At 39.4% G+C, this 24064-nt stretch overlaps 1 protein-coding gene across 2 annotated transcripts in view; it reads left to right on the forward strand.

The window, feature by feature from the left end:
• The window catches only part of GAS6 (growth arrest specific 6), a 333398-nt gene that overhangs the window by 177796 nt on the left and 131538 nt on the right, over positions 1 to 24064 (forward strand). For both annotated transcript variants that reach the window (XM_069204632.1, XM_069204633.1), the window contains exons 7-8: positions 15188 to 15313; positions 19000 to 19121. In XM_069204632.1, the coding sequence (XP_069060733.1) occupies positions 15188 to 15313; positions 19000 to 19121 (248 nt within the window). The remainder of the gene's footprint in view (positions 1 to 15187; positions 15314 to 18999; positions 19122 to 24064) is intronic.

Here is a 24064-nt window from a genome sequence, read left to right on the forward strand (position 1 = left end):
TGCTGTGTCATGTTATATTGTGTTATGTAATGTTGTGCCATGTTGTGTTACGCTGTGTTATGTTGGGTTATGTTGTTATGTTATGCTATTCTATGTTGTGTTCTGTTATGATATGCTATCTTGTGTTATAATATGCTATGTTGTGTTGTATTGTGTTGTGCTATGCCATGTTGTGTTATGTTATGCTATGTTATGTTGTTATGTTATGCTGTTCTATGTTGTGTTATGATATGCTATCTTGTGTTATAATATGCTATGTTGTGTTGTATGGTGTTATGTTATGCTATGCCATGCTGTGTTATCTTATGCTATGTTGTTATGCTATGTTGTGTTATGTTATGGTATGCTATGTTGTTCTGTTATGATGTGTCGCTATGTTATGTTGTGTTATGCTATGTTGTATTATGTTATGCTATGTTGTATTATGTTATGCTATGTTGTATTATGTTATGCTATGTTATGTTGTGTTATGTTTATGCTATGTTGTGTTATGTTTATGCTATGTTGTGTTATGCTATGTAGTGTCATGTTATGCTATGTTGTGTTACATTGTGGTATTGTTATGTTATGCTGTGCTCGGTTGTGTTATGCTATGCTATGTTGTGTTATATTATGCTATGTTGTGTTATATTATGCTATGTTGTGTTCCATTGTGTTATGTTATGCAAAGCTATGTTGTGTTATGGTACACTATGTTATGTTGTGCTATATTATGCTATGTTGTGTTAAGGTATACTGTGTTATGTTGTGTTATGTTATGCTATGCATTATTGTGTTATGTTATGCTTTGTGTCAGGTGAAGGGACAGGAAACTGAATCCGTCAAGTTAGGGCAGAATAAACTCCAGGCAGTCAGGCCGCTGGCACTTTATTTTTGTTCCTTTTGTGAACCTCTAAAACGCGCTCGAGGCCCCCTAAGGGCGGTATTCAAGGCGCGCAACAGCATAAAAAATATACTGAATAAAGAGGCTTTTATTGTTTTCACGAGGTTGGAAGGAAAGTTAAAAGTGCATTGTATCTGTACAAAATATTTGGAATAAACAATTAGGATTCACTGTGTTATGCCTGTTCGCTCTTCGAGCGCCATGGCCTCCGTGCAGCACGAAGGCGAGAGACAAAAGACAAAATAGTCCGCCCATGCTGAAGTATATCAGCAGTCGTGCAAAGATCCATGTTACAGGGGTCTGCAAGGTGTGACAAAAACAGCCTCAACGCGGGGCAAATGTAAAGCATTTACCAACGACATCAAGTGAGTTAGGAAAGTCAAGCCCATGAACGATTGAAAAGTGATGAGTGTTAAGTGGGCTTGGTTAAAAGCCCACAATACTAACAATAGGTCTAAGCGCTTGTGCACTCAACCTAAAAAGGATCACATATGTTCAGGGAGGAGAGGGGGGTAACATAAGTTGTAGCAGGAGAAAAGCAGCGTTTTAGTTGGAGAGCAGCAAAGTGGGCAAGGAAGAAGGAAGTGAGGGAGAGAGCAACGCAGGGGCCAGGGGTGAAACACACAAGGGAGAGAGTAGCATGCAGTGTCGGGGCAGTGAAAGCACACGAGAGAAACTAACATGGAGTAAGAATGAGAAGCACACAATTGAGAATATTTGTAACACAGGCACTCTCTTGGAGTGCTTAAGCTTAATCAGAAGGAAAAAGTAGGTCCCTAAAAGTGAGCAGTGGATGCCTAAAAGTAATCCAGCCAAAAGAATAGTGAAGAGGAGGCTATGCTCCAGGGAAGAGACACACACATACAAGAAAAGAAAGGAAAGTCATTAAATAACAAGAAGTAAACAAATGAGAGTGACAATAAGGCCACCAGTGGTAAGCAGTGGGCGGGTTCTAACCTCACTGTAAGTTCACAGTAGGTATTTCTCAGCCAAACAGCTAGCGCTATGTGGCAGGTGAGACATAATGAGCAACTCCGGCTTTCAAGGAAGAATAGCCCTGCATACATTTCTTTATCATCTTCTCCCACCTACCATAGTAGATCGAAAGTAACCTTGAAAATTGCACTCTTAGGTATATGGAAAAATGTTAAAATGTTATTGGAAGTTGGGAGTTCTCATCTGTGTCATCTTCCTCTCAGAGTACCATAAAGGATGAAGACAGGTGCCCTTCTTCTCTGGTTACTAATACTAATTGTGTGTGGATGAGAAGAGCATGATGAAGAGGTGTAAAACGGCTAATTCAAGGTTAACATAGCTATGGTGCTTGCTAGCTTATATTTCTAATATAACTTGATAAATTGCCACATCTTAGTTCTCATGTGCCTTGTGCATCGTACCATTGAGTTTCCTGATATTATGTCCTCACACCACTTGCCAAGTCAGATGTTTTTCATGCCCACCCAAAGTATTTCCTCAAAGTGAATTTCCTATTTTCATATTGAACATTTCATCTCCTTAGTTCAGCACCAGCAGAAATTTGAATTACTCTTGGGTAGGCTCTTAGGTGTGCCTCATTAGCAAAATAGATCATTTAAGACACACAAAGCTACTATTTTTGGTTGGCGTCATCAGTGATAGTTAGGTTTTGAGTCCTCAACATAGTTTGACTACGACCAGTGCCCAGGAATCACGCACTGGACACCAGCTAAATGATTCAACCAAGTATGCAAACATATTAGAAATCTAACAGGTCATTAGATCTTTATTGGATAACCTACCACTATTACTATTTCTTCTTTTTGTATAAAAAATGTTTTACTTAAAAAAAACTTTGATTCTGTCGATACCTGCTTCTCCATTCTCCATTTCAATGTGAAAAACGTTATTACTGCCACCACACTCCTTATGGGTCACGCTCTCAAGAATCAACTGATGTCCTGATATGTATACTGGACACGTTGTGCATTAAGCAGCAGATGCTGCAGCGTGTTAAGGAGCCAGCTTGATACATCATCGTATTTGTTCTAGCATCTTACCAGAATATTGTTGTCAGAATATCATCTAAACTAAATATGTAGTCCTAGATATTGTTTGCAATGATAGTGCACCATTGGAATTAAGCATAGGAACGTTTACACCCAATGGGATGATATTTTTATAAATTATATTTCATTTAGGATGCAATATGTATTTTCAGACCATATGTTACTATCTGAAATTTGCACATCAATCCTTTAATGTGACCCTGTCTCTTTATAGGTTAGCATTAACCTAGAGCTTTTGATTAAATATGTATAATAGGCTTCCTCATAGGGGCTTTAAGACCACCCTCTTCATCCATTGGTCTGATGTTGTATCATTCACATTTTTGTGCCGCCCCCGCACTACGCAGCATGGAGCAAAGGGTCAGCCCACTTCATCCACAGGCTAAGTTCATTCAGCTGCACTCTTGTCTTTCACAAGGAGTACATCCACAAGTAAAGTAGTTCCCTTCAGTGCCAGGGACTACTACAGCAACGTTTGCTTTCAGCCAATGTATTTCTTTTTTAAATTGACCAGCTTCATCAGCAAACCATGGCAGAACAAAACAAGTATTGACAAAGCCAAAAGGCCGGTAGCAAACATCTGACCTATTGGGTTTGCCAGTGCCTTTTTTTTTTTTTTTTTAATTAAAGAGACAATTCTCTGGAGCTGGCCTCGTTTGACACTGCTTATCTTCAAACCTACACCTCCAGATCAGGAACAATCTGCTGCCTAAGCAAGCCTTTAAGAATTAGTTTTCCCAGTTTTAATTGTTACCTCTACGTTTTCATATTTTTTCTTGTCTTTGTAGTCCACATTTCAAATCTCATAATCCCTACATTTATGGTGCTACTGTACACATTGTGCACTCAATTAGAGTGCCTAGAGTACATTTTCAGTCGTGAACACAATTTATCGCATTTGTTTTTGTTGATGTTCTAAGCGAATCGGGTTGGCGAGACAAGGCGACAGGTCTGCTGTGCTTTTGTATACATCCGCATTCCTTGAGGAAAACACGTGTTGTTAATCCAAGCAGAACTGCAGGCAGAAGCCCTCAGGGTGATCTCCAGTGCACAACCACACAAACATGCCTCGACATGTCAGTGGTCACGGTGTAGCTGGGCTGTATCTAAATATCTTTAGACTTACTCGGGGGAACGTTGCAGTTCTGCATGGAAACAGCGAAGGACCTCAGCAAGAATGTATTGTAGACTTTTATTAAACCGCAATAAATCTTTTTAATTTAGGGTATTTATTAGTGGGATCCGCATTTTAATCTTTCCACATTGAAATCTGTGACTTAATTGGATTCAGATGTACATGTTTTTTATAAGAAAAGGTCGTGCAATACAGAAGCTAATACAACGTTTATGTTCTGCAACTTTACGGTAGCGTTTGCCCAGTTCAAACCCTGGGTTCCAGGATATCACACCTTCCTCCAGAAAAGATAAGACATTCCTAAAAAGAAGAGCAAAGAGATGGACACTAACGCATTTTTGAAATCCAACACTCCTAGTTTGCAGAACAACAACTTGTCCCTATTTCATGTTTTGGGGGCTTCTTTTCAGAATGGGCAGGTTGGTTCAAGCTTTGTAGGAATGCTTTTATTGACTGGTCGTGGAAGGGTCTATGTGTTGTTTTTCTATATTTCTTTCTACTGGTATCCAGCTTTCTCCATTGTTTCCGAAGCAGCACCATCATTCAATCAATAACTATTTATTTCCATTTCCATTAAGTTACCTATAAAACAGATCAAACCGTACATATGTAGACCATTTTGAAAAGTGTACACAAAGCAAAATAAAATCAAATACATTGTATGGCACTATAAGCTAGTAAATTCATAAAACTCTAAAATGCAGTAGGTTACCATACAAACTACCATAGCATGAAAATGTAATTATGTGCCACATACATTTACATTGCCGTAACTACAGCTGAGTGCCCATGAAAGAAAAAGATTATTAGTGCAAGGGATTAGTATTTAGATCTTAACATCCAGGTAAAATATAAATAGCAAAATTTTGCAAAAATCAATGGAGCAGAAGTTTCAAATTTGGTTAGATAAATCAGATAAGTCCATATGCCACAATTCCAGAAAAATGAAATAAAGAACTTAAGTCTCAGAGCTTGTGATGAAGGGTCGGAATAACAGACTCTGAGGTATGGCCGCAATAGAGAGAGAGTAATCAGAAAAAACTTGAATACTGTCCCATTTGATTGTAAATGATGCTAAAGGTAAAATACAGAACAACACTTTGGCATATTGTGGTTCAATAGAATATAAATAGATTTTCACAGTAAGGGATAGAGCCAGCAAAATACCTGTTCCATAAATTCCCAGCAGTTTTTTGTAGGTAAAACAGCTGAGGCAACAGAATATAATCAGGATCATCTCATAGTTGTGATAACCCAAATTTCTCAAATGTCATACAAACATAAGAGAGAGAAGGCGTGTTTTGAATATTGCAAGTAGACAGACTCCTATGTAGATCAAGTTCAAGTCAAATCTTTATTCATTCAAAAGACTGTAAAAACACAGAATACAAACATATTGCATATAAAACTTTTACAGTAAAACATTCATCCAAATGTATCTGTCAGTACTCTAATTCAATAAAAACATCCACAATTACTTAGTTTGACGCATACCTTTTCCTAATTTAATAGCACCCACAATATAACTAAGCATTGCAAAACACAGTTCTGGGGAGGATCTTATGTAGATTATTTTTATAATACCTTGGTGTTTGGCCAGAGTCTGAGCCAATACATTATTGGCCTCAGTTTAGCTATAGATTAAATGTTTCATATGTCCAGGTCTATGGCAAAGGGGATTGGTTTAGAAGCAGCGCCTCTGCATTTTGATCCTCATAGTCCAAGAAGGCTCCTGTATGGTCTCACCAGTTCTGGTACTCTGGTCTCCTCCATTTTTCCAACATTGCCCCTCATAACCAGTGGTCTGATAATTTTGATATGCTTGGTAAATTGAGTTACAAGGCCCATTAGAATTATGACTACAGTAGACATTTACAACTGAGATTTCCGTTGCTGAAAGTAGTTGAAGCCCCAGAGTAAAATATTTGGGGGAAAAAGCAAAAATTGGCAGGGTTAGTCAGATCACTGCATGTTATGCAACAAAAACTACCAATCCCTATAACTTTCTGTCTCCTTCTGCCTGACTAAGTGGTAACTGTAATTCTGGGGGGCTGGAGATACCAGGGATTTGTAGTGAGGGCTCATGAATTGTATAATACCTCTGTGAGTGGGCCTTCTAGCTGTAGTTAAGAGGACCCACACAGAGTTCTCCATATGAGTTCCTTTCAGAGCCTGAGAGTATGATTTTAGAGTAATTTGCTTTCACTCATCTAGGCCTTTTGATCCAACTTGAAATTCAGGTTGGCATCCACAAATGATTCCACAAGAGGAAAAATGTGTGATGTTTAGCACTTTGTTCTAGGAGACACAGATATGAATTAAAGCATGCCTCATCAAATTGAAATCTAGCAGCAGGACTCTCAAACAAGTAGTCTTGCCTCCGAGCTCTTTGAGCCCCATTTTGTGTATGTAGTCATTGGCACCTATTGCCATTCACAGCGGGAAAGTGCCCACTACCAGTTACCCATTACTGAAGCACACATTTTATAGAAGGAATCATGCATATTTGCAGGAAGGGAATCAATGCTCCTCCAGAATCTGACAGTTGGAAAGAGTATGTGATCACTAGATTATCTCCTTCAGCAACAAAATTGTCTCACTCCTAGAAGAGACTGTTTTATCTTCCTGGTCAAGATTTCTCCTTCATTTAACACCCTCACTAAAATAAATAAACTAAAAGTTGCTGCCAGTCTCAGATCCAGTGTGGCTCTAAAACTATTAAAATCTGTCAGTCGTCCATTACGCCAGTTATCACAGGATTTGCTAATGCCTGTCGTGCTTACAGGGGGCTGACTCCAAAACATGCCCCACTTTTAGGAAACGGGTGTGATGACATTGGAAAATAAAGCTTCAAAGAAGAGTGAGCTGCCAAACACTCCTTCGGTCATCCTCGGTCATCCTCCAACCACTGTTACAATTCACACAAACACCCACCAGTAGTCCAAGTACTCATAGAATACAGAAAACAAAACACCAACATTCTTTAAAAACCCAGCTAGGTTACTGGACATAAGCAAGAACATAACAGAAGCCAACACAGATCATGTGGCCCTGGCAATATACTGACCGATGTACTGCAAAGATTATTGTCCACCTGGAAAAAATGCCTTTTGTGATTTCCAACTGGGCATTGGACAATGCTTGAAAATAAAACTCATTTAAAGAACATTAGAGAAGAATGGGTGAGTGTCAGGGACCAGGCGAAGAGTACACCTTGATTCTCCTCAACTCTTCTGCAGCCTGCACAAATAAGTCACTGCATTTGTCTGACTTTTCTGGAGACCTTGTGTTAGATTGAGGGGTCAACACTTCATTTGTTCTCATCATTCCTCTCAAATTGCACCCAGCTGTTAAAGTTGTGGCTCTTTGTCTCCAAAATCATTCAGGCATCCATCATCGTATCAAGATTCTACCCTTTTCCCTAGTCCTCTATGGTGTTTGTGTGGCACCGCTCACCACTATACTTAATAGTCCAAAGCTTCGGGAAAACAACTTTTTATTGCTCATTGCATTTTCCACATTGTACCAACATATAGTAACTTACAGGCTCTGCTTCAACAGCAAGAAAACAAATTTTGCTTCTAGACTTTAGGTTTCGCCTGTTTGGTTGAACCACCCCACAACACTTTCGTACCAGGCATCAAGCGTTTCCCTGGGCGGCTGGGAGAGTGGTGAGATGCTTTTGTTACAGGAGGCTGGTTTATAGCAATGCAGTAGTTTAAAAAGCACTGCAGAGTTCCTTGTATATCCAACAGTTTTCAGGCAACAATAAAAGACCAAGTTAACTCTGGTGATTAGTATTCCTGCTGGAGAGAGATCAGTTTTGATTTATCTAAGGTAGTGCAGAGGGTTAATATGCCTGTTGCAAAGAACGCAAAGAACATGTACTATGCAAATCACAGAACAGTATTTTATGTGCATAGCTCAAAGGGATACTGTGTTTGTCACAGAGCTCCTTTTATTACTGTGCAGTTCATAAATTACAATCATAATCTAGCACAGTGAGCTGTGAACTGCTAAAGATCTTCTTACAAACTGCATAGTACAGATTATAAAGTTATGCTTTTACCCAGTCTTTGATTATCCTAATTTTACTTAAAAAGAAGGGTTTGTTTGGGTAGAAATAAATTGTTATTAATAGGATCAGCCCTAACCACTGTTACGTTCTGTATCCTTAGTTTATGGTTCCCCAGACCCACCACTCTTAAAAAATGCCTACCCGTGTGGATGACGTGAATCTATACAAAGATTTACACACAAATTATTAATTGTCTCTGTGTCTGTGATGTTAAATTCTCCAATACCTTACACTGGTAAGAGAGGCACTATAAAACAAATAAAATACATGTGAGAGAGGAGGTATGGAGAGGTGACAAGCTTTGTTAAAAGGTGGTGAGGGAGTTATTGAAGAGCAACAATAAAGTCATCCACTGTCATCATTTAGTATGTTTTAAAAACGAATATTATTGAATATATCATTAAAAATGTGTTGTAGAAAGCACTGTTTTTGCAATTTTTCCCCAGATAGTATTGGAGGCCAGAACCCCCCTAGCCCTATTGTAGTGGTTAGACTTGCTCGCTGGCAGCATATGGGGGCTGGTCTGACAGAATGTGCCAGGACTGCTTTGGGTTCCTAGTCCGACCCTGCAGTTGAAACTTTAATGTGTGGTCTGGAATCTTGTGGTCTTCTCTGAACTTGTTAATACATATAATCAAGGACTACCTTTTACACCTTCATGAAGCAGCAGAAGAGGCAATACTTTGCTCTTTCCTCTGCTGATATTGCACCTTTTAAGCTGCTGATTAAACAAAGGGTCGAATTTAACACTATTTGTTTGGTCTGTGCGGCCTTGCACGCAGCCCAATGGAGATTATATCCCAGTTGTTCCTCCTATACCATCCCAACAGACATTTTAGTGGAAGCCTAATAACACTGTGCTTCTGCTCCAACAGAGATGAAGTTTGGGCAATGGGAACACCACCATCATGGCTGTACTCATAGCTCACTGATGCACAGAACTGACGCTATTAAAAATAACATACATTTAAAAATGACTTGAGCAAGAACTCGTGAATTATTAATTAATGCCATCCGGACTGATAGTCGAGTAGTCTAAAGGATTCCTTTTACGTCCTTGGAACTTTAAGTAATCTGAGGACGCGAAGCAAATGTGAATAATTGGTTCGCGAGCGTTGGCATAATACTTGATATATAATGAGACCACAGATAGCAGAATGGCCAAATATTACAATGGTCGTAACTTGCTGGTTTGCACCCCCCCACGCCTTGCACATTCCTATCTAATCCCAAGTAGGAAACATCTGCAGTGTGAATAATACCAAGATTCAGGCAAATGTCCGCCTGTTCCACCTGCACTGCTTTGCCTGAGTTCTCTTGTCGCTATTTTCAGACGTTTTACATTCTTCAAAAAAGGAAATCAAGAACAATGCAGATTCTCTGTGGGCTTAACATTTTCTGAAAGAGGAAACAAGCAGCCAACAATGTAATTCATTCATCACATCATTTTAGCTCGTCGTTTCACCATTCACCAATTTTAGAACTACGTGCCAACTGGTCCAAGCACAGAGGGAGCACGCCAGCATCAATATGGAATAATATGTGGGAAGTGCAGATGTGCTGGCTGGAGAAGATTCGCAGCTCTCTTCCTGAACCTGATGTTTATGTGCGGGGGAAAACCACACTTTGAACAGGCTCAATTTTTAAAGCTGTGGTCTAAACCAAATGAGGCTTCTTTAGAAATTACGCTGCTGTTTGCCTCGTGGAAAGCCTTAATAATTGTAACTAGCTTTCTCCATAGCCAAAATTCCCATCAAACAACTGAAACCTTTGCAGTGGTGTAAAAAGGCCCCTGCAGCCACTGTGGTGTGCGGGAGGCCCAAGCTCCAGGGGTGCCCTGCAGCTCAGTACACAGTGCACAGGGGGCACACCCCCAACTTGGTCCAGGGGGGAAGGCGCCCGCTACAGGTACTTTGCAGGGGGTGCCCCTTAATTTTTTTACGCCACTACCTTTACTATATGTCATGGAGATGGGGATTGTTTCCACCTTAGATGGAACTTGTAGCAGACCTACTGGATTGGGCTTTTAGTCAACTTCCTTGCTGAAAATATATGAAATTTTAACTTTCAGCGAGATTAATTATTTCGTATTGTTGTACTAAGCCACCCTTAGTACTCTCCACACTTTTTAATCTGTGTAGCCTGGCCAGAAGCCCGAGGCTGGGCCTCCAATTGTGTCTTCCTCTTTCCACGTCAAAACTGAAAAGGCTTGTTGGCCGTTCCTCCACCTGTCTGCATGTCTGCATGTCTGTGATATAGCATAACTTTTAGCTCTGCCCTAAGCTTATACAAATGTAAATGAGAGAAAAACTGCTAGAAAGCTGCACTGACACACATTTTAAATGTGCAGTTTGCTTGTATTTCACAATTTGACATAGGTGCCTTTCTAATTTAATCACATGCTGGAAGGCTAAAGTTGATATTAAAATGTAATTTAGACTCTAAACTAGCAGTGTTTGTAGAAGAATTTGAATCTTGTGTATTATGAAAGATGAATGACTTTGAAAATATGTGCTAGTGAGAAAATGCAGTTCTCAATACTTAATGTAATGCAATAACAAAGCTTTTTCCATTTAAAAAATAAAATGTTTTACTTATACTGATGATATATTACCAATGATTAATTTATACTCATATTATGTGTTTTATTAACAAGTATCATTCAACTGCATTTTATATATTCTTGTGTTAGCATAACTGAGGCCTACAGAGCTTGCATTTCGCAGTCACGTAAAAGTGATGATTCAGTTCTCATAACGTGAAGTCTTGTTTCAGATTTCGTTCCCACGAGAAGCAAAGTCCCATTTGTAAAAAGTGTATTGTTTAAATTTAGAAGAACTGTACCCATTTGGAATTGAAATTATTGTAATGCAGGAACATGGGCTGAAAGTTTATACATTTGTTACAACCCATTGGAGTCACATGGAAAAGGAGATGTTCCTGGGACAGACTTGGGAAAATGTTGAACTGTTGCAACCTGAAGTCTGGTGATAATTTATTATTGGATGATTCCCCTTCAGCGTAACATGAACTGACACTAGTGACCTATTGGAACATTCCATGTGGATTAATTTAGTGTTGGTTGACCAAACGTTGCTCAGAGCAGAAGCAGCCCTTGTCCTGTCTTGGTCAGAGACAGATATATTCCTGATGCTTGCCGACTAGATGCTTTGTTAATGAAGACTCCCTGAATGCTGTATATCTTCCTCTCTGCCATTTGCTCTTGCACCTTGAAATGTCCTTTTAGGTTAGAAATGCCACTATGCTGGCGCTTATTTTATTTTCCTTTTAGTTAGTGTCCTATAGCCCAAGTTATATATTTTTCCAAATTATGTTTGTCCTTTTGTATTTTGGCACCATGTGTTCCTCCCCACACATGTATTTCTTTAATTTGTTTATTTGTGGGGTTATTGGCAATTGAATTTAGATTGACTAAAATGATTGTGCAATCTGAGAACCACGTGAGTTCCGTGTCTGAGATATTTCTGTTGACTTCCTGTATTATTCTCATTGAATTCTTAGTTTTACTGATGCTCATACCTTACAATGTATTTCATCGCCTTGGGCAACCCTTGGTGATAATATATCTGTATAACTTGGTTTTGGCATTGTCTATTTGACTTTGAGCTTGTATTTGTAATAACACTTTGAACTATATTCCTGATTGGAGTTTTCCTTCCGTAGCCACATTGGTCATGGTGTCTAAATTGTGGGTATGGTGTTCATGTAACTGTTAATGGTTCACTCCACATCTTTCCCAGTCCAAAAGTCCATCGACGTTGTGCATTTGATGCCTGCGGAGGATGAAAAATGCGTCTGCATCTGTAAAAATAAAAAAAAATCATATATTTCTGCTGATACTTGAAGGCTGAATGCTTTTGTCAAGTGTTTACACTCTATTTAAGACACTTAAGATACGACATCCCATAGACAGAGCTCTATAGTTTTTCCTGGGCACACCAAACAAAATAAATGAATAAGCAAAAGTTAATTAGTTAAGCTGTTTTCTCTAACTAGTTAAGTTATGTGTCCATAATTGGTGTACATCAACTGATTAATAGACCTTGTACCACACTTTGTAGCTAAGAGCACAAAATCCTGGCTAGAGATTGTGTTGGGTTTCATTCATGATGTCATACATTTTTCATCCGATATGTCTGTGACAAAATTCCAGAATGCCTTTGTGGTCATTATTGCTGTTCAAGTATTTCCTGAACCTATCTGAGCTTGCTGTGTGTTATTGATTACTTCCTCCAGAGTTCTCTGGTTTGGGGACCGCTAGCAAAGGCAGGCAGCAGAAGGTTGGCTTCAACTCTACACCTACAAAGTAGGGTCATCCTCATGTTTTTTTTCAAGAGCTTTCCCTCAAAATGCAGCATATGTATCTTCCAGGTTGGAAGCACTAAGTCCTTTGTCTTTGTAGAAGTTCTCCTTTTGAAAACATACTTTACGTTCATCCAGTAGATTAACTTTTTTAGAATGGGTGCTGTAATGGTTGTCAAGAGTTGGCACTTGCAGTCTGCAGGCTGGGACATGAGTTCCCTAGAACGTAAAAAATGAAAGTGGATGTACAGCAGGAGTTCACTTGTCATCACTGACCACTGGTGGAGAAGATGGTGTTGGATACATTTAAAAGTATATTTTTTGTAAAAACCTAAAGCATCTCAGGTTTTCCTAATGATTTAAATAGGGGGGAGGCTAAGTAGCACTTGATTAATAAGAACTTGTTTTTAGATCAGGCTACTGACTGCTCCAGGATTTTCATCAGAATTCATGTGATAGCAAAAAAGAGCATTCAGAGGGAATTTAAGTTCTGATTTGAGCACTTAAATGTTTTGCATTGTGTTTTTCCACTGGTGAGGGGGTTAAAGAAGTAGTCCATTTCGCCACTCTCAATATGAAGCAACCGGTGCTCCCTCTGACATTGGTGTGCATCCACAGCAGGGACCACAACAGCAGCTTTCAAAATAGCAGTGATTAGAGCTGCCGGAACAACAGTGACCCCAACATCCACCATGGAAGAGACAACACCAGCTGCCAGCACAGCAGTCAGAAAAGGAGCAAGAACTACAGCAGCGACCATAGTTGTCTCCCTGGTATGAACAACATCAGCAACAACAGCTAGTGGCAGGGTAGGGACAACAGCAGTAAACAAAGTTCGAACCATAAGAGGAACAACAGTTGTTGCTACAGAAGCTGTCACCTCTGTCGCAACAACCACAACTTCAGCAGCAACTAACGTATACAAATTATAATGAATGGAATGCTTGAATTATTCTCAGCCACTTTTAATCAAGTTATAGCTTGTTTCTGGTGTGCAAAATAATGATGGACTGGGATGCGGCTTGAGTAATTACTAGTGACTGAGATAAAATAAGGCTTTCCATTTATCACTTTTTGTATGCTTCGGTGCATCGCCCTAGGTAGCAACAATATCTGTAACAATGGGTGCAAGGACAGCAGGTACCACTGCAATGATGACTGCTTCCACAGCAGCAGCAACTAGAACAAGGACCACAATTGTCACCACAGCAGGAACAACGAACAAAACTGCAGGGGCCACAGTAGCAACCACTGTTGTAACCACAACAGGGGCAACAGCAACATCCACAACTACTGGCAGGAACAACAGCAGCGAATATGACAGCAGTGCCACCATGGCAGCGGCAATCCCGGCCAGCACAGCAGCGACAATAGATTTTGGTCGACCCAGCAGTGGCCATTAGTGAAACCTTGATGGAGCAGGAGGTACCAGCAAGGCAAGGACAACGGTGGTGCCTAAGGTTGCAAGCACAGGATGGACAACAAAAGTGACTACCACAGTAGGAACCATAGCAGGGACAACAGTGACAACAGTAGCTGTGATGACAGCAGGAACTCCATCAGCAACAACCGTCACCATAGCAGGGACACCAAGTGCAGGAGCTGTCCGCAGAGTGGGCAAACAGCAGTAACTAGAGTTTTTAATACAAATTAAAATAATGTCACTGATAATTACTCTTGGCCACATTCTAGTCCACCATGTTTTGCTTACTGTTTCATTTTAGATTGTGACAAACCATAAGAAAATAATCCTTGGTTCTCCTCTCATTGAAAAAGTCCGCCCTAAACCGCTAAGCCATTTTACCTCTGTACATGGACAGAAGCAACCCCAAGCCAGTGTCAGCCTTTTGGACCTCTTCATTGAGCTACAGCTACAGCTTGAGTTGAGTTGAGTTGTATAGCATAGAGAGCACTGGACCCCTGCCTGTGTGCATCTTTTGAATTTAAGGCGCCTCGATGAGAAACCCTTATGTAAATACAGCCATTCACAAAAGTGTACCCCCTATTTGTGCCTCTTCCCTTTCCAACCTGCCTTTTCTGTGATGTTTTTGTCTGTTTCCTGTTTGTCTTTTACATGTAAAAGCCTGTAGGAACGTGTAGCAGGATATACAATTAACCAAGCACAAATAGTCTGTGCTAAGATGTGCATACCTGTCTTTATTAGCAAATGAAAGCCAAACCTGTTGGTTTTGTCACAAACGTGTTTGCTTTGTCAGCGCATGGTAGATAGTGCTGCATACCACTTGTTCCATTTCTTAGAACTGTAAATAAATTTACCAAACTGAGAAGAATGGAAGAGGCTTGCATGGCCTTGCCGAGTTTCGAAATCTTGATCAGCAGATTACAGCAGATGTCAGCAGCAAAAGTTAATTTACTGAGTCTTCTTTCAAGATTTTATATAGCAATCAGGTCAAGCATTGGTCAGGATGTCGCCTACAAAAGTTATGCCTCAAACACCACTCCATTCCCAATGGAAGTTTTTATCAGATTGAAGCACCAGCTTTGGTGGTACTGTTTTTTTTATAGCTCGCATATTTCCAAAAGCCTACACACATTTCTTGATGTCAGACAATTTAACCAATAGATAATCAAATTGCATTTAAATCCGGATGATTCCATAATTTCTTCATGGAAAATAGCCGTGTCCTGTATCCTTATCTTACGTACAGTATGGGGCAAAGCTGTTCTGAAATAATAATTGTATTGTCTCTGTGTTTTTGTAGACATTGATGAGTGCAAGGATTCACCTGCCATTTGTGGAACAGCGCAATGCAGAAATCACATAAGCTCCTATTCTTGTCATTGCAACAAGGGATACAAGTACGATGAAGTGGCTAAAGCATGTGTAGGTGAGTATGGTCATTCCATCCTTATCTTTTGACAATCACACCTGCTTGATGTCACTGGGACAGAGCATTCAGTTTTTCCTCACATTTCTTATGTGACACTTTGGATTGTCTTGCTCAGCCGGCTTCTGTTTTTGACAAACCTAACATAGATGTCCTAGTAAAGTTTAGCAAGCCTGCTCCTGCATTACATATTCAAGTTGCTTTGTGCCCCTTGCTTTCCATCCATTTTGTTGTAGAAAAGATCTGGGCCATTTTACCATGGTGGTGATGCTTTTAATGAGTTAACGTCACCTCTTGTGCACAGGCACACATTTTTGACCTGGACTTATTTATTTTTCATCATCAGACTTTGACTTAGAAGAGAAAAGAGAAAGAAAGAGGACGCAAATGTGGGGAAAGGAGAGGAAGCAGTGAATAAATAAGACTTGCAAGAGATGGTTAAAGAGACAGGAAGTGTTGTGCAGTAGAAGAAAATTGTGTGAGTTGAAATCAAAACTAGACAGTCTTGCTGTTTGGCAACCCTGGCATTCGACAGTGGGGTTCTGCGGGGAAAAAACCCAAAACCTATTTATCTACTTTTTGCAAATTATAGATTGCCTATCTTTTATTTATTCTGCTGGCAGAAGATCAGTTTTTCCTGGTAACTTCTCTTATAGTTTTTTCTCACAAGAATTGTTAGAAATGATCTCAAACTTTTTCTGTAATTGCTCCAAAAGCCCATGTTTGTATACTATTGGAGTCTAGCCTGAGGAGGCTGTTGGTTTATTAGTATGACTCTGCAGAGAAGGATTCTCCCTGTATACAGTTTGGAGCTGGGAATCATGACTGCAATGGGAGCTCACTTCTACTGTTCTTATCAGTCGATCAGTCAATCAATCAGTGTATTTGTAGAGCGCACTACCACCTGTGAGGGTCTCAAGGCGCTGAGGGGTGGGTGCTGCTACTGCTCAAATAGTTCTTATCTCCCTTTACCCTCGCACTATTCTCTCTGATTAGTGGATAATGGTAAACTATTACTGGGATTTAGTTTCAGTGTGTCCCTGCTGGGCCACTATAGTTGGATCTCTCTACTTAGAGGTGAGAGGTTTGAGTTTGAGGAAACCAGCTTGAAGCTCTCCCTAATAGATTTTTCTCTCTATGCCCTACTCAGCTCCTTTTCCAAATAGGAAGGCAACTTGTCGCTTGTTACCCTTGAAGAAATCAAAAGTAAATCAATCCCTGCTTTACATAAAACTTTATGTGAGATGCTTGTACCTAGGAAGGCAGAAAGCCTCCTTAATCTTATGTTTTGTGTTTGCAACGTTTCATCTCCTCACAAGTGTATCATATCAACTAGAGGATGCTTGCTGGCATTTATAGGGACTGTAAAGGAGTCCGCTTACTGATACCAATTGATTGTTGGGTGGGTAAACACGATCTAACCTTCCTTTAATATTAGAGAGCTGGTACTAGATTGTGTTGGGGGCCAGGTGGAAGTTAAATGATGTATCCTTAACTCACAGTTGTCCATTTGAGACCCCTTCAGCTCTTAAAGAGTAGCAAAAATCATTTGGTGCACTAGCACAGACATCCTAGGCCAGGAGCCTTCTAGATTTAAGTAATTAAGGACAACTAATTAGTCCCTTTTGCCCGGTCAGCAATACTCTAAAATGGGACGCTGGAGGTATTGATAATGGATGAATCTTTGGTTTCTTTCCAAACAAAGTTATAAACTTTGTTTATGTAATTTCTGGGTTAACTTTTGTATGTTGACCAAGCTTCTCTCTTGCATGTTCTAAATGTTTTGAAACAAGACTGCATATATTTGCTCTGTTTTGTCTATTGAGCGCCTTTGGGACCTTGATGTTTTCCATATCTTTTAACAAATTGAGTGTGCTACTTTATGTTTAGATCTTATCTTTTATGCCACTGTTTTGCTTGATAAATGTTAACTCGCTTGTTAAGTTTTACAATCTCTTCAGAAGGGTCTGTGCTTTAGAAAACTGTAAAATACATTTTAAAAATTACCAGCCCATAAAACTATATAGAATGTCCACCAACTAGCTATGTTCTAAGGATCCGTTTTTGGCTGTAGTCCGGATACTCTATTTAGGGAGAATTGATGACACCTTTCTTTAAAAAATCTGATTCAAGCACTGCTAGCCAGAAAAGAATGGTAAAATGTCTGCTTACCTCGCTAAAAAGGTGAGGCAAATGATGTGTTCTATTACTGGAGTTTTTTCTTTCTTTATGAGTTAGTTCAGGTATTAAAGAGGAAAACCTTTGTAAACCCTCCACTTGTTTGGGAGAAGTGAAAAGATTGTTTGGCTACTTTAAACTGGTCTGGACTGTCCAAGGATTCCGGCAGGTTGACTTTCTCTAAGTTGATTTGCAACCCTCATTGCTTGTGCTGTAGTCCAAAAATGTGCCAGACTGTCCACTAACGTTCGCAAAAATTGTTTACCCAGAGAAGCATGGGTTGCCTGTCAACTTAACAAGCAGTGGTGTGTCATTGGTGGCCCATTCTTCAGCAGAGAATCTTTCCTTCCAAGAATATCTCTAGCACAACACTAGTGAGGCTGTAACCAGATGAGTGACCACTCAGTGGTTCTGCTCTATCCAAAAGTAGAGTATGTGGTAGGCTACTTTTTGTAATGCGGTTAGCTATTTTTCTTTGCAAGGGTACTTTATCGAGGATGAAATACCACCGCCTTCTTAAATTGTTTTGTTCCCAAGAACCAAGTCTGCTCCTTTCACTGGTTGAGTGCATTTTTGCCAGAGGTGTCTAGGGTTGGTCCTAATCAGTGTTTTACATTCTTATAGTGCTCTTTTATTATGCAGTGACTATTAACTCATGTTTCTGTCTTCCTTTAATCCCAAAATGGCTTTTATACAAGCTCTACTAGGGTATTTTGACAACAAAATCATATATTGAATTCCTGATGCACTTAAATGGTATTCCCTCATGTTAAACCTCGTTGTTTTAATTAACTGGTCCCTGCTCCAAAAATCTCTTTTGATAAGGAGCCATGTGCTTCACTTGCTACTAATATCCGGAGCCTTTGTCACATTATTAAAGAGACAGTTGTTCTCTTGTGTATGAATTTAGAAGCTGTATTAGGTGAGAGTCCGGTTTGGAGCAAATTCTAGCACTAGTATACACCCAAAGTTGAGGAAAGTTAATTTGATTTTACATGAGTAACTTGTAGATTAGATTGTTTCAGTGCTTAATATATAAACAAAAAGGTACTGGTGCCAAAACCCTTCCTCGGAAACACTTAAATGTGCGAGCATAGAATAATGAGGTAGCATAATCTTAACGCCATCCTGCGGCTCTTTAATCAATTTGCAGCCACTCCTTGTCCCTTGAGCTCACTCTTGCAGCTTTCTACCTTCTTCCTGTGTGAGGCTTTCCGTCCTTTTCTTTCCCCGTCTTTCCCATACGTGTGTTCTGCTCGCAGTAAATGCCTAATGGAGAAAAATAAGTGCTGGGCCCCAAAATAAGTGTGGTGCCCTCCACCGACCACCAGCTCAAATTAAGCACTGCATTTTTTCCTAGTTGTGATGAATCTCCTGTTTGGGAAAAGCCTTAAGAGAAACATTGGAACAAATTGTAGATTATATGATATTTGCATTGGAGATTCTACATTTAGACCTTTTGAAGGGAAATAGCAACATTTATTTCCTTTATCTTTGTTTCTTGCTAGATGTGGATGAATGTGAGGATAAACCATGTGAGCAAACCTGTGTCAACACACTTGGAAGCTACACCTGCCACTGTGACGGAAGAGGCGGAGTCAAGCTATCCAGTGACATGAACAACTGTGAGGTATTTTTCGCTTGTGCATTTTGTTCATTGGTGTTTTTCAGTATCACCCTAACTAAATGCTGCTCAACACTGATCAAGACAGAAATAAAATCCGACAGTTGGAAGACGCAACAGGAATAACACACTCTGTGGCACCTAAACCAAACAGGAGTTAGCAGCAAAAGGCAAGAAATGTTTATAGTCAATGAGTTTTTTTATTCCATCGTCGTCATTAGCAGTCAACTTTGCAATTTTGAAAATAGCTTGTGACTTTATTCTCGTTTTATGCTATTGCTAAAGTTAATAGCACTGAGCCTCTTGAGACAGTTAATTTGTCGTGTAGGTTGTGACAGGTATAATGCTTTATGTACCATTCAGAAAGATTTAAGGTTGACTCTCGCCTCTAGTGACAGCCTGGAAACTTTCGGCAGACTGGTGTAGTAGTTCGTCTTGCTGACTGGTCTCTAATAAGTATGGTAGCTTTCAGCAGGATAGGAAGTGTTGTGCTCGAAATGTCATTACCATAGTCAACGTGTGACATGATTAGTTTTTGTCACTTGTACAAGCTTTCAAATAGGCTAATGTGTTTAATTTGCACCAAAGAAAATCTATGCATGCCCCAGTTGAAGTCTGAATGAGTTTTTGTTAACGAAAGGAAAAAAAATATTATTTGTGAATCACAGATTTCGCCGACCAGGGGCTCTTCAGCAACCATAAAATTAGAGAGCTGAGCAAAGGCAGGGAATGAGTATTTTGAGTTTCACATACAGGTTTTCAGTGAGACTCACATGAAATAATAAAACAAAGGGAGTACACAGGTGCCAGAGTCTGAGATCATGAGAAAGAAAGAAGGCGAATTTGTGTGCGTGTGGGAAAAAACATTACCGCCATGCCCTTGTGACAATTTCTCGAAACAAAGTACTTGTCACTTTATTCTATTTTGTTCACTCTATTCCATTCCTAGGGAAACCTTTTTATTACCTGTTTTGCGTAATTTCCACACTCTTTCTTATAAAGAAGGATTGATTGGCATTCAAAGCCTTTCATCCAAACAAATGTGCAGCTATATTTTAAGTTTGAGCAAATCCGCTATCACCATTAGGAATCAATATGAATTAGTGATGTGACTATTTATTAATAGAATTCAAATACTGTTTTATTGTCGTATACGATTTTATAAGTATTTATTATTATATATTGACTTAGTAGGCTTAAGTGGTACGCTTAGATTTTATAGACTTGCAGATCAAAGAGTATTGCCTTTTGAATTATGCAATAAGTACTGTATTTTATGATGATTTATATGTATGTATGTGTACTTTTATGGCAATAAGACGAATAAAGTTATTTTGACTGACTGAAGACGAACTTCAAATGTAACAAGGATGTAAACTTTTCAGGTGAGCAAACTGATATACACTTTCTGGTCTCGGTAGCCAAGAAGTGAAAGGGTTGCTCATGACATCATAGACAGGCACCTCCTTCGAGATCAGTGAGTGGGTACAGTTAGCAGCTGTACATTTTCCATTCACATTTGTTAAGTTCAGTTTTTTTTTGCTGATTTTTTTAACGCAGAAATATGGTCTTTTAGAGTTTCAACGGAATTGAAGGTGAGTCTCGTTGGGCATATACAAGAAACTGTTCCTTTAAATACTGACATATTGTTCATACTGATGAGAGAAAATACGTTGTGAACAAGCACATTTGTTTTTGCAGCCTCCTGCATTAATGTTGATTGGTGGTATACCCAAAAATCCATCCATTGCACTTTGATTGTTTATCAAAAGCTTAAATTATAAATACAATCATTAAGGGTCAGTTAAGTAGACTGTCCAGTTGCTGTTGAAGAAGACCAACAATTGAATTCTGTATTGTGCCGTCACTTCATGACTTGTGCCAATAACTGCCAAAAGTATAGGGTTTTGTGGCATATTTACTAATATGAACATTTCTAAGCAGGGACAGTGCATCAGAGATACTAATCTTTAATTTTATTGGTCCAATTGTGTATTTTCTACCTACAGTTTTTCTTTCAGACCCCATCATGGAACTCCAGTTTTTTTAAAATCATCTCAACTTAATTCTTACCACGTGTGTCTTTTGTGTTGCATACTTCTGCATCATTTGTACTTTGAAATTCCATTTCATATGGCCCATTCTTTATACCAATAATTTGAACCCAACTGGTGTCATTGCCAAAGTTTCAGACCTTGGAATTTACAGTTTAGAAATGCCTCAAACAGGGTAGACTTATGAAAGAGGTTGTCACGGCTTAAATATATTAAGTAGATTAATATATTTGACATTCAGTTATTACAGTGGGACTGGCTTAGCGAAACCCCAGGCATAAATGGGTGTATAATATTTGATCGGTTGTTGTTTATCCGAGGTGGAATATGTCATTTGGAAACAAGTGGCTACAGTAATGTCTGCCATGATGGTTGGGGAAATTGAATACATATCAATGAAGTGATGTGGCACCAATCTTTGGACCAAAATGTGGTAATAAATGTCTATAAATAATCTTATCATGGGTCTTTTGGTGAAAACAGAGGTGATCTTCTGATACACCATTAATACTGGGAGCATTATCCTAGATTTTAGTAAAAGGGGGGGGGGGCAGTCCTAGATGATTTATTATGTTGTTTATTTTATTTAACATTGTTCTATAGAGCTGTTTCATCTAAAATGCTTTAACATGTTTTAGAAAGAACATTTTAAAACATGCATTGGCAAAGCCAATGTATGACTCGTGCAAACAGCTTTTGTGCATGCCTGCATTTGCATACTGTACCAGATTAAAGTCAGACATATTGACTTTGTCAATGTATTTTTAACAGTAGCTGAAGCGTGAATCTGACCTTGATAGAGAGCGAGCATTGCGGTGCAGCAGCTTGGAAGAAACTCAGAAACTGTTGTTTGAGGGGCGCGTGTGACTATAGAAACAGTGGCCTGCTAAAATGCTTGCTTGCATATTATAGCAAAGCTTTTTATTTCAATCTACGGTGGCAGGTGCCACCCATCTTGACTTGCAGCCCCTGCCCAGAGGCGCATGACTAGTACACATGGCCTGGTCGAAACCAGCAGTGTCTAGCAGAACATTCAAAGATGCAAGGGGCGAGGGAAAGGAGTTGATTGAGAACACTGGTTTCAGCAGAGAGAGCAGCAGGAGGTTGCAGCCGCATAGATAAAAGGGAGGTTGAAAAATGTTAGAGGGGAAGTAAAGTGGTCCCATAAAAAGTAATGGTGGTGGAGGGCTAAACAGTAAAAACTACACTTGAGTGGCGAAGTGTAAGGAATGTAGTAAGTAAGAAATAAAGACTAATAAAGGCAAAGTTATCAGCGACGTGGTATAAAAGAGGTACACGCCTGACGCTTAGCAAAACATGAAAAGCCATGCAAAATGGTAGTTTTGAGGGATAAATCAGTAGAGGGATAGTGAAATGAAATGGAAATGTATAGGCAAAACACTGGTAAACTCAGGGTTTTCAGTTTTCAACCTTTGTGATTGGGACGGCGTGCCCCCAAGTTGGCTAACTCAAAGTGCTTTTGTTGCTCTCATGAGAGGGGCAACAATCTTAGAGTCTGGCCGACTTGATCTTAAATAAAAAAATAAGTCACTAAGGTGGCCATTTTAGGGTTATACTTGCACTTTAGTCCTGAGTAAATTAATAAAAAATGCCTGCTCAAGTGCAACAACTATAAAAAAATATTTTTGGGTTTCAGTATAGAACAAATTTATAGCATACACAAGTGAATGCGGTCAAAGGGTGTGATGTAATAATGAGTGTATTGCTAGATGTTAAATAATCCCAAATATAAATCAATGTAGACTGAAAGATACACCCAAACGGCCAGTAGAACTATGGTGAGACTAAAGTACTTTTCTAGGCGCATTCAAGATGCGATTGGCAACATCTCAGGCCAGCTACTGTAAGGGGCTGAAACAAGCAGACCAATGGTTACAGCCCAAAGCCCACTCTTTGTTTATGGAATATGATAGGTCTGGCGATGGTTTTGCCAGATGTAAACAATTATTACCACTGAAAGTTCGGATGAACTGAGCATTGTAGAGGTTACAGTTGAAGATTATAAACTTTAAATCCTGTCAACAGAAGAGGAGAAAGAATTAGTTCAAGTGAAGGCAGATAATACATGCCTATTTTAATTCTAGAGGAAACCTACTAGCATGCCACCCACCATCTTGAGGAGTTAAGCTACAGTGTATATTTAATTCCTTGCAACTCCAGACCTTAAATAGAAAGGTTGAAAAGAAAAACCCGGGCAGCAGGACTTTGTCTTTTCAGAAGCGGTGGACACACAGATAACCTATTTATATGAGCTTACTATTTTTGATGGTGTTTGAGCTTGACACAGTGGGAGTGACCATGTTCAAATCAAACTGGTGTGTCAGGTTTAGCATAAAAGCATGGATTAATAACTAAGATAATGTGAAATTATTAATGCTTACATTCTTGTAGCCAGCAAAACCCTAGACTTTCAAGGGGATATTAAAGCCAATGGCCTGAAGATAAAAAATTGCTTCAACAACAATGTTGTTGAAATCAAAAGGAAATGATGCTAACTTGAGTGCCGCTGGAAGAACAAAAGCCAGCACTCGATAAGATGATAAGCTTCTGTATCCAGCAGCATGGCAGAAACACACCATTATAAGTGTCTTCTTCACTACAATCCCACCATAGATAGGGCAGGAAACTACCCAAAGGCTGATGTGCACCTTCAAACACATCCCAGCTTGCAATTCAAACTTTATTCCATCAAAGAACAGCAATAACCATGTACTTGGCATGCCTGTAGTACATTGCATCGGCAACACACAGCTTGCAGTTCTGTTTTTGCACTACTAGCTACTAAAAGGTTTTTCCTCACTATCCTCACTGCTTGATACTATTACAACTTTAGCCTCTGATAATTTGAGCAATTTGTTTATCTAGGGCATCTCT

This window comes from Pleurodeles waltl, chromosome 8, assembly GCF_031143425.1.
Source record: "Pleurodeles waltl isolate 20211129_DDA chromosome 8, aPleWal1.hap1.20221129, whole genome shotgun sequence".
Classification (NCBI taxonomy): domain Eukaryota; kingdom Metazoa; phylum Chordata; class Amphibia; order Caudata; family Salamandridae; genus Pleurodeles; species Pleurodeles waltl.